The sequence below is a fragment of the Jaculus jaculus genome, chromosome 19 (genome assembly GCF_020740685.1).
Source record: "Jaculus jaculus isolate mJacJac1 chromosome 19, mJacJac1.mat.Y.cur, whole genome shotgun sequence".
Classification (NCBI taxonomy): Eukaryota; Metazoa; Chordata; class Mammalia; order Rodentia; family Dipodidae; genus Jaculus; species Jaculus jaculus.
Genome location: NC_059120.1, coordinates 53,463,108 through 53,473,611, shown reverse-complemented (window position 1 = coordinate 53,473,611; position 10,504 = coordinate 53,463,108). Strand labels below are relative to the sequence as shown.

General features: G+C 46.3%; 1 protein-coding gene across 1 annotated transcript in view; it reads left to right on the top strand.

Moving 5' to 3' along the window:
• The first annotated feature begins 1,110 nt into the window (after nucleotides 1-1,110).
• Rnf115 (ring finger protein 115) overlaps nucleotides 1,111-10,504 on the top strand; it is a 55,674-nt gene continuing 46,280 nt past the window's right edge. The window contains exon 1 of the mRNA XM_004659093.2: nucleotides 1,111-1,424. Within this exon, the coding sequence (XP_004659150.1) occupies nucleotides 1,323-1,424 (102 nt within the window). The 5' untranslated portion in view covers nucleotides 1,111-1,322. The remainder of the gene's footprint in view (nucleotides 1,425-10,504) is intronic.

Here is a 10,504-nt window from a genome sequence, read left to right as displayed (position 1 = left end):
AAACCAGGGACCAAGCATTCAAAGCACACGAGCTTAGGAGGACATTTGATTCAGACCGCCACAGTAAGCACACTACGTCAATTGTTAACATGATTTTGTGCAATATAATCCAGAAGTAGACGGAAAAGAGAGTTTAACTGGGTGTTGTTTTTGTCTGCTTGTTTTTTTCGAGGTAGGGTTTCGATATAGCCCAGGCTGACCTGGAATTCACTACTTACTGCCATCCTACCTCTGCCTCCCAAGTGCTGGGATTAAAGGCATGAGCCACCTTGCCGGGTGTAACAAGGTGTTTTAATTATGAGATGACGTTATGTTCTTTGCAGCACTGTATGCAAAATTTACACTTTGACAAATTAGATATAAGCACAAACTGACTTAGTTACTTTCCTATCACAAGTTACTACCAATTTTATTTTTTTCTTTTTCGAGGTAGGGTCTCACTCTGGCCCAGGCTGACCTGGAATTCACTGTGGAGTCTCAGGGTGGCCTCGAACTCAACGGCGATCCTCCTACCTCCGCCTCTCGAGGGCTAGGATTAAAGGCGTGCGCCGCCACGCCCGGCTTGCTACCAAACTTATTCATTGATTTCTCTCCATTCCTTGGAAACCAAGTATCTGCCTCTTCAGCCACATTTCATCTATACCCACACGTCTTTGGAGAGGCATCCCTAAGCCACCGATCATCCTCGAAGGCGCCTGGACCCTGGTGCCTCAACTCCTTCCACGCAAGCTCCTGTTTTCCTGGCGTGGGTTCTTGGCCCTGAGTCAGAGCTTCCACACTAACACAACCATTTCCCACTAACCTCTGGCTCAGAGGCTCCAAAATATTACATACAGTCTTCACGGAGATCCAGCTCTCCGCCTTAAAAGCACAGCGACCCGCTCCCGGAAGTGAGAGGCTCCCTGGGCGGAAGCGGAAGGCGTCAGTACGCCGGGGGCGGGGGAGGAGGAGGGAGAGAGAGAGCGCGCGGGAGGCGCCGCTCTAGCCCGCGGGTTCTCGGTGGTTTCCGGGGACGCTCTTTCTCCCCTCCTCGTTGGTTGGCTGGAGGGCCGGGCGTCGGCGGGACTGAGTGGTTCACCCTCAGGCTGACAGGCGGGCGAGCGGGCGGGCGGGTTCTCGTCCGTGTCTTTTGGCGGCTGGGAGGGAGGCGGTCGGGCGGACTCACGTGACGGACGCCGGCTCGGGATCGGCAGGCTGTACTGAAGAGGAGGAGGAGGAGGCGGTGGCGACGACCGCAGCCCGGGAGGTAGCGGCCTGGAGGAGGAGAAGGGAGACTGCCTGCTGCCCGCTGCCCTTTTGGACGAACCGCAGCGGAGGCGAACATGGCGGAGGCTTCTGCGGCCGGGGCGGACGCGGGCGCCGCTGTCGCCGCACACCGCTTTTTCTGCCACTTTTGCAAGGGCGAGGTCAGCCCCAAACTACCGGTAAGCGCTCTCTCTCTCTCTCCCTCTCTCTCTCTCTCTCTCTCTCTTTCTCTTTCTCTCTCCCTCTCTCTCCTCCCCACGCCCTGCCGTCCTCCGCGCCCCGGACTCCCGGGCCCTGGCTGGAAGGTGTGCAGACGGGGGTGGTCAGCTCCGCGTGCATGCCGGATTGCCCCGCACCCCGGGGTCCTGGGCTACCTGCTGCCCCTTAGACATCAAGGCCCCGGCTCCCTAACACCTGCCTTCACCCCGCTTCACTTCTGCGGCTCCACCTGCCCCTCACCCCATCTTTTTGTCGTCCCCCCACCCTCCACGCGCCTCCCCAGTCCTCTTTTTCTTGCAGTTTTTCTTCACCTTGTCTCTTTTCCACGATGACTCCCGCCCCTCCCCAATACCTTCCTCTATTTCCTTTTCCACTTTTCCACCGGAGCCTCCTCCCCCTTCCGCATCTCTCGGACAAATTAGAGCGGCTTGCTGAGAACGATCCCCATTCCGTTGTGTTTCAGCCCAGAAAGAGAGAGGTTAGGCTGGTAACTGGGGACTCGGGGGTGCTGGGGAAGAGGGAAATTTTGCTAACTGAAGTGCTTTCCTGGGCTCTTTTGAAAGCGGAAAACAGCAGTGGCTTGCAGACTGCCTGCGCTCCCTGTTACCAGCGGAGGTAATGGGTAATCTATCTATCTTTCTTTCTTTCTTTCTTTCTTTCTTTCTTTCTTTCTTTCTTTCTTTCTTTTTAGGGCAAATTAGGCAAGGCATACTGGTTCCACTTCGTTTTTCTTTTCTTTTCTTTCTTTTTTTTTTGGATGTCATGTTGCCAGGGTCTTTAAAAGTCCACCTGCCCTCCCACCGCTCCCTCCCCCGTTCTTCCGGCTCACCTAAAAGAAAATCCAAAAAGAATTTCCTCTGATAGGAAATGGGTTTTCTAGTTTCTGCTAGCCAGTCAGCCTGTGGAGAGGCAGTGCTGTGGTTTGGGAAGAAAAATACTTCGGCACATGCGAACCAGCGCCGGCCCCTCTCGAACCCAGAAGCCTGTAGCTACTGTGGAGAGAGGCACCTGGGTGAATGTGAACCCTACCCATCACCAGTTGTAGAATTATAGTCGTTCTTTTCCTTAGAAGTGTTGGATTCCTTCTTAAAACAGTGGCTACCTAACAGTTTACCTTGACATTTATGATGTCACTCTAGGAACAGGTTTACTAAAGTGTGTGTGTCTATATGTTTCGAAACACAAAAAAAAAAAAATCAAAGTATTTAACAGCCGTTTCACCAAAAAAGTTGTATTTTTTCAAGGTACTTAGTGAATTGTCTTTCCTGTTTGCCTCACCTCCAACTTCATAATCATCTGCATATAATGTTGCCTGGTTTCCCTCGCCGATTTTGCTGTGTTGATGTGTTTTCTGCCGTATTTCATTTTGGGGAAGAACAGGTACGTCTCAGCCTAGCTGATCGCAGAGCTTCCAGAAGGAACTCTTAACCACAGAGAGGGAATCTGGAATTAGAGCGTGTGCGACTGTGTGATATCTTGTTGAAGTTGTTGCTTAACCCTTCTGATCTGTATTTGCCTTTTAGAGCAGGGAGACAGTCTCAATGTCTAGCTTTCTCTTCTTATCAACATGAGACCTCACTGCAGAGGGGTAGTTTGAGGGGCTTTTTAGGTGATTTTCGAAGCCTTGGTTGGATGTGTGGCAGTTGTTGATCTTTTTAGTCTGATTTACGTCCCACCTGACTTGCTGATTGGGGCTTATCACTGTTGACTGCAGCCAGATGTTACTTACATGCACATGAATGAAGTTCTGTCCTGGAGGTGCTAGGAAATGATAGGTGATTCTTGTTCTTAAGGACTTTACAGGATTTTTTTTTTTTCCCCGGAGGCAGGGTTTCATCCTGGCCCAGGCTGACCTGGAATTCACTCTGTAGTCTCAGGGTGGCCTTGAACTCATGGCGATCCTCCTACCTCTGTCTCCCGAGTGCTGGGATTAAAGGCGTGTGCCACCACGCTCGGCTTGATTTTTGTTTTCTGATCTATTTCTTTTGTATTTTCCCCAAGGCTTGATAGTCTGTTCTCCACATGATTTATTCTTTTGGTGAGGCTTTCTTGGGCACCTTTTTTAGTGATGTATTTCTTTTTTTTCTTTTTTCTTTTTTCTTTTTACTTTATGGGACAGAGAGGAGAGAGGGAGACAGAGCATTGGTGTGCAAGGGACTTCGGCCAGTGTAATCGAACTCCAGACATGTGTGCCACCTTGTACACATGCGTGGCCTTGCGTGCATGCGTCACCTTGTGCAGCTGGCTTATGTGGGTTCTGTGATTTGAACCTGGGTCCTTAGGCTTCACAGGTAAGCACCTTAACTGCTGAGCCATCTCTCCAGCCCTCATTTTTGTTTTTTATTAGATTTCTCTTCGGCATCTCTTATCTCCTTATTGAATTCCATTTTCCTTTCTTGGTTTGACTTTCTCATTGCCTGCTAGGATTCATTCCTGCATTTGATCATGTTCTCACTGAGCTCATTCCACTGTCAATATATTGAGTTCATTTTTTTAAAAGACATATTTTAATTGATTAAGTTGTAATGGGGTGGGGGGAGGCATTGGATGCACCAGCGACTTTTACTACTGAAAGTGAATTCCAGATGCATGTCCACTGTTCATCTGGCTCCATCTGGGTACTAGGGAACTGAACCTGGCCCTTCAGGCCTTGCAGGACAGGACCTAGCACCACTGACTATCTTTCCAGCCCGAGTTCTTTTTTTTTTTTTTAAGTATTTTATTTATTTAGTGAGAGAGAGGATGGGCACATCAGGCCCTCTAGCCACTCCAAATGATCTCCAGATGCATGTGCCACCTTGTGCATTTGGCTTTACATGGGTACTAGGGAATCAAACTTGGGTCATTAGGTTTTGCAAGCAAGCATCTTAACTGCTGAGCAACCTGTCTAGCTCCTGAGGTCTTTTTTTTTTTTTTTAATTCTGTTTTTTATTGACAACTTCTATACTTACAGATGATAAACCATGATAATTCCCTCCCCCTCAACTTTCTGTTTCACAACTCCACTCTGTCATACCCCTCCCTCTCTTGTTAGTCTCTCTTTTATTTTGATGTCATTGTCTTTTCCTCCTATTATGAGGGTCTTGTGAGGGTATTATTAGGCACTGTGAGGTCATGGATATCGAGGCCTATTTCTATCTGGATAGTTGCATTGTAAGGAGTCCTACCCTTCCTTTGGCTCTTATGTTCTTTCCACCACCTCTTCCACAATGGACCCTGAGCCTTGGACAGTGTGATAGAGATGTGTCAGTGCCTCTGCCAGTTCTTCTCAGCACTATGGTGCCTTTTGGGTCATCCCAGTGGTCATTGCCATCTGAAAAAAGAAGCTTCTCTAATCAAAAGTTAGAGTAGCTTTAATATGTGGATATGAACATTAAATGAATTCGGCAATGTGGTGAGCATAATATATGCATTTAGGTAGACAAGAGCAGGCATTACACTCCTAAAGCTCACTGAGGTCATTTTTTTGTTTTTGTTTTTTTGAGGTAGAGTCTTGTTCTAGCCTCGCCTGACCTGGAATTCACTATGTAGTCTCAGGGTGGCCTCAAACTCATAGCAATCATCCTAACTCTGTCTCCCAAGTGTTGGGATTAAAGGCATGCACCACCACACCCGGCTGCAAGTTTATTTTATTTATTTTTAAATTTTTTATTTTTATTTGTTGGGGGGAGATAGATTATTGGTGCACCACGCCTCTAGCTGCTGCAAATGAACTCTAAATGTATGTACCACCTTGTGCTTCTAGCTCATGTGGGTCCTGGGGAATTGAACTTGAGTCCTTTGGCTTTGGAGGCAAGCACCTGAGCCACTAAACCATCTCTGTAGTCCAAGAGTTCATTTCTTTAAATACTTTTTTAAATTTATTTATTTTTATTTATTTGCAGGTACAGGGATATTAGATAAGAGAGACAGAGAGAATGGGCATGTCAATCATGGAAAATGTTAATAAAAATTTAAAAAAAAGAATGGGCATGTTGAGAATGGGCATGTCAGGGCCAGCTGCTACAAACTAACTCCAAATGCATGTGCCACACTATGCATCTGGCTTTACATGAGTGCTGGGGAATCGAACCCAGGTTGTTAAGGCTTTGCAGGCAAGCACCTTAACCACTGAACAGTCTCTCCAGCTTTGAGTTCATTTTTTTATTGATTCTCTTCCATATTATCAGCTGTTTGTTCATTGCCTCATTAAGTTTGTTGAATATGCTTATTGTAATTGCATTTTGGAATTCTGTATCTGGAGTTTCCTTTAGTTTCTACTGGAGATTTCCATGTATTCTTCTTTTCCTTTTTTTTTTTTTAACATTCTTTTTTAAAACTCCAGATGTATGCACCCCCTTGTGCATCTGGCATATGTGGGTCCTGGAGAGTCAAACTGGGATCCTTTGGCTTTGCAGGCAAATGCTTTAACCACTAAGCCATCTCTCCAGCCCACATTCTTTTTTTCAAAAAATATTTTTTATTTTATTTACTTGCAGAAGTAGAGAAGCTGGGGTGTAATGGGTTGGACAGGGCCATTTGCCACTGCAGAAAAACTCCAGATGCATCTGGTTTTATGTGGGCACTAGGGAATTGAACCTAGGCTGACAGTTTGTTTTTTGTTTTTGCTTTCATATGAGGACATTGTATTTTATTTTATTTTTAAATTATACTTTTTTTTTTTTTTTTTTTTTTGGTTTTTCGAGGTAGGGTCTCACTCTGGCTCAGGCTGACCTGGAATTCACTATGTAGTCTCAGGGTAGCCTCGAACTCATGGCGATCCTCCTACCTCTGCCTCCCGAGTGCTGGGATTAAAGGCGTGTGCCACCACGCCTGGCTCTAAATTATGCTTTTTAATCAGCTACCAAAGAAGTAGGTTTCCAAATGGCCTTTTCATAACATCTTTAGTTTTAGTAAACCTTAGCCCATACCTACCTCTTTTCTTTTAAACAAGTGTCTACACTATTTATTTTCTCCACCCTCATTTTTTTGTGTTTTTTTTTCTCAATTTTACTAACGTTTTCCATGATTATAAAAAGTATCCCATGGTAATATCCTTCCTCCCCACTTTTCCCCTTTGAAATTCCATTCTCCTTCATATCCCCTCCCCATCTCAATCAGTCTGTCTTTTATTTTGATGTCATGATCTTTTCCTCCTCTTATGATGGTCTTGTGCAGGTAATGTCAGGCACTGTGAGGTCATGGATATTCAGGTCATTTTATGTAGGCTGACAGGTTTTGCAGGCAGCTGCTTTTAACCACTGAGCCATCTCCCCAGCCCAACCGGGCATTTATTGGCGGGGGTAGCTTGCCTTAGTTTCTTTTTTTTTTTTCTGTTTTCTTTTATTTACTTATTTATTTTTAATTTTTATTAGAGAGAGACATGGAGGGAGAGAGAATGGTCATGCCAGGGCCTCTAGCTACTGAAGTTGAACTCCAAATGCAAGTGCCACCATGTGCATCTGACTTACATTGGTACTGGGGAATCGAACCTGGGTCCTTAGGCTTCACAGGCAAGCGCCTTAACTGCTACATCATCTCTCCAGCTCCCTTTTTGCTTTTTGCTTTTTGCTTTTTGCTTTTTGCTTTTTTTTTTTTTCCCTTGAGGCAGGGTCACACTCTAGCCCAGGCTGGCCTTGAACTCAAAGCAGTCTTCCTCCCGTTGCCTCTGGAGTGGTGGGTTTAGAGTCATATGCCATCGCTTGTTTGGTTTCCTGTGTTACTTATTTTGCACTGGTGTTTTCACATCTGGAGGTAGTCCTTTGGTCTTGCTGAGAATGGAGCCGTAACAGCCCCTGTGGAGCCTGTGTTGAGTGGCCTTGATGCAGGCGAGCATGGGTTGGAGGTCTGTGTACAGGTTTATTCTGGCCACAGGAAGTTGAGTAGGAGCCTCCTTGTATGCACAGTCTCCCCGTGGATCTGGGCTGGACCCTAGGGGGCTGGTCCACTTGGTGCCTGGGGCTATGGAGTGAGATCAGTTTGGGAGTCCCTAGTCAGGGGTGCCGATGGGCACGCTGGGGATTGAGGTCAGGGCCAATCTATAATCCCAGTGAATGGGAAGCCGGAAGAGGGATGGGGGAGTGCGCAGCTGGACGCTGGGTGGCCTACTCAGTGCCCTGGGCTGGGGAGTAGGACCAGTGTGGCAGTCCCTACTCCAGGGCATACGTATGCAGGCCCGGATGTGAGGTCTGAGGCGGATGAGGTTGATCCCCCAGTTCTAGCAATTTGAGGCCTGGGTTTAACCTGTGTGGGGGATAGGGTGCTTAGGTAGATCCTGGGTGGCCTGCTCATTGCCCAGGGATGGGGAATATGAGGTTAACACCATTTTCTGGTTTTTGAGTCAGGGCTCATGTAGCCCAGGGTGCTGAGTTACAGGTGTGTGCGCATGTGCCCAAGCACAGGTTGGCCTTTAGCTCACTATGTAGTACATTCTGGCCTTGAACTCTTGGGTTTATAATATACGCCACTATATTTAAGAAATAAGTACTTTTGGGCTAGTGAAATGGCTTAGCAGTTAAGGTGTTTGCCTGTGAAGCCTAAGGCTCCGGTTCGATCTCCCAGTACCCACATAAGCCAGATGCACAAGGCAGTGCATACATCTGGAATTTGTTTGCAGTGACTAAAGGCCCTGGCACACCCATTCTCTCTTTCTGTATATCTGCCCCCCCCACCCCCGGAAAATAAAATATTTTTTTTAATGTGCTTTTAAGCATAGTTCTAACCTTGAAGTCCTACAGATAGTGTATATGTATATTTTGGGGAAATTCTGTGGGACTTTCACTGTATGAGGAAGGAAAAAACCCTTAAACTTTTCACACATAAAATTCCTTACCTTCCTGGGGACATGGAAATTCTGGCTGGATGCTCACACTTTGTGTTTCCTTATGCTTCATTAGCTTTCGTTCAGGCAGAGGATGCTCAGTCTCTCAGGCTTTTAAGAAGAAAGTTTGGGGGCTAGAGAGGTGGCTTAGCCATTAAGGCGTTTGCCTACAAAGCCAAAGGACCCAGGTTCAACTCCCCAGGACCCATGTAAGCCAGATGTACCAGGAGGCACATGCGTCTTAGAGTTTGTTTGTAGTGGCTGGAGGCCCTGAGTGCCCGCATCCATTCTATATCTGCCTCTTTCTCCCTCTCTCAAATAAAACATATATATAAGTCAGGCGTGGTGGTGCACGCCTTTAATCCCAGCACTTGGGAGGCAAAGGTAGGAGGATTGCCATGAGTTCAAGGCCACCCTGAGACTACATAGTGAATTCCAGGTCAGCCTGGGCTAGAATGTGACCCTACCTCAAAAAACCTAATAAATAAATAAATATTTTAAAAAAAAGAAGATTGGCCTACTTGTTCTTTGTTGTAAAATTGAAAGGTATTTAAGAATAAGTGAGGGGTTGGAGAGATGGCTCAGTGGTTAAAGGTGCATGTTTGCAAAACCTGATGGCCCAGGTTCAATTCCCAATACCCATGTAAAGCCAGATGCACAAAGTAGTGCATGTGTCTGGAGTTAGTTTGCAAAAGGCCCTGGCCCACCCATTCTCTATCCCCCATGTTTTTAATGAAGAATAAGCAAGGATGCTGGCTTTTATTTTCTTTTCCACAGAACTTCGTAGTAAGTTATAACGGAGATTGTATAGGGCGTGAGATCCGGTGAGAGGGCAGTTGTGCTCCCCAGAGAGCATTTGGCAGTGTTTGAGGACATTGATTGTCACAACCGGAGGAAGGCTGGCAACTGTCACTGGTGGGTAGAGAGCAGAGATGCTGCTCAGTGCACCACGTATTCAGACTGGCCGCCAGTAGAGAGGAGAATGTCGAGATTGAGCCCTGAGAGGAATTAAAGGAACAGAGCAGTAGTTTTTGCCACTGGATGCCGGTAGTATCTAAGGTTTTATTCTGGTGTAGCTTTTATTTCTAACTTTGGGGTCCTGATGAGGATTTTGAGTGAGATAATTGAGATCATATAATTTCAGCCAGCGCCCTCGCGGGAGAAGTGTCTAGCGCTGCCCTTGCGTTCTTGTGCTGCCTTCTCTCCCGTGGTTAGTGAGACCAGAGGAACTGGGCTGCCCATCTCAAGTTACACACTGTAACCTAAAAATACCCACATTGTTTCTCAGCTGGGAATTTAGTAACATTGTGTGTAATTCAGTAAAGCAGCTAGAAATTCAGTTTGAAAACAAAACAAAAAGGAGACCACAGTCCTCCAGTGTTTTCTGTAACTCCCTTTCATGTTTTGTTTTGTGACTTACTGCTGTTTTGAAGTTTCATGAGCCCAGATTTTGTGCTTTCACTTTTAGTTTCTTTTAACTTTTTTTCTTGTGTCTTTAAACTGTTGAGAGGATGAATTGAAGTTACCAATCTTTGTTCTGATACTGTTTCTTTTTTTAATTTATTTGCAAGCAGAGAGATAAGAAACAGAGAAAAGGGGCATGCCAGGGCCTCCAGCCACTGCAAACCGACTCCAGATGTATGTGCGACTTTGTGTATCTGGCTTTTAAAAAAAAAATTTTGTTTATTTTTATTTATTTGACAGTGATGGACAGAGAGAGAGAGAAAGAGGCAGAGAGAGAGAGAAAGAGGCAGAGAGAGAGAGAGACAGAATGGGCACGCCAGGGCCTCTGGCCACTACAAACAAACTTCAGACGCGTGCGCCCCCTTGTGCATCTGGCTAACGTGGGTCCTGGAGAATCAAGCCTTGAACCGGGGTGGGTCCTTAGGCTTCACAGGCAAGTGCTTAACTGCTAAGCCATCTCTCCAGTCTTGTATCTGGATTTTTTAACTGGGTACTGGAGAATCAAACTTGGGTTGTTAGCTTTGAAGGCAAGTAAGTGCCTTAGCCACTGAGCCATCTCACCAGCCCTAGTACTCTTTCTTCTAAGTGATACTTAGATACGTGTATGGGAAGCTAGAGTGAGCATTAGTAGTAGTAGTAGTAGTAGTTTTTTGAGGTAGGGTCTTGCTGTAGTCCAGTCTGACCTGGGGTTAACTATATAGGCTTTGGCTGGCTTTGAACTCATGGCCATTCTTCTACCTCTGCCTCCCACATTATGGGATCAGAAAAGCTTGCACC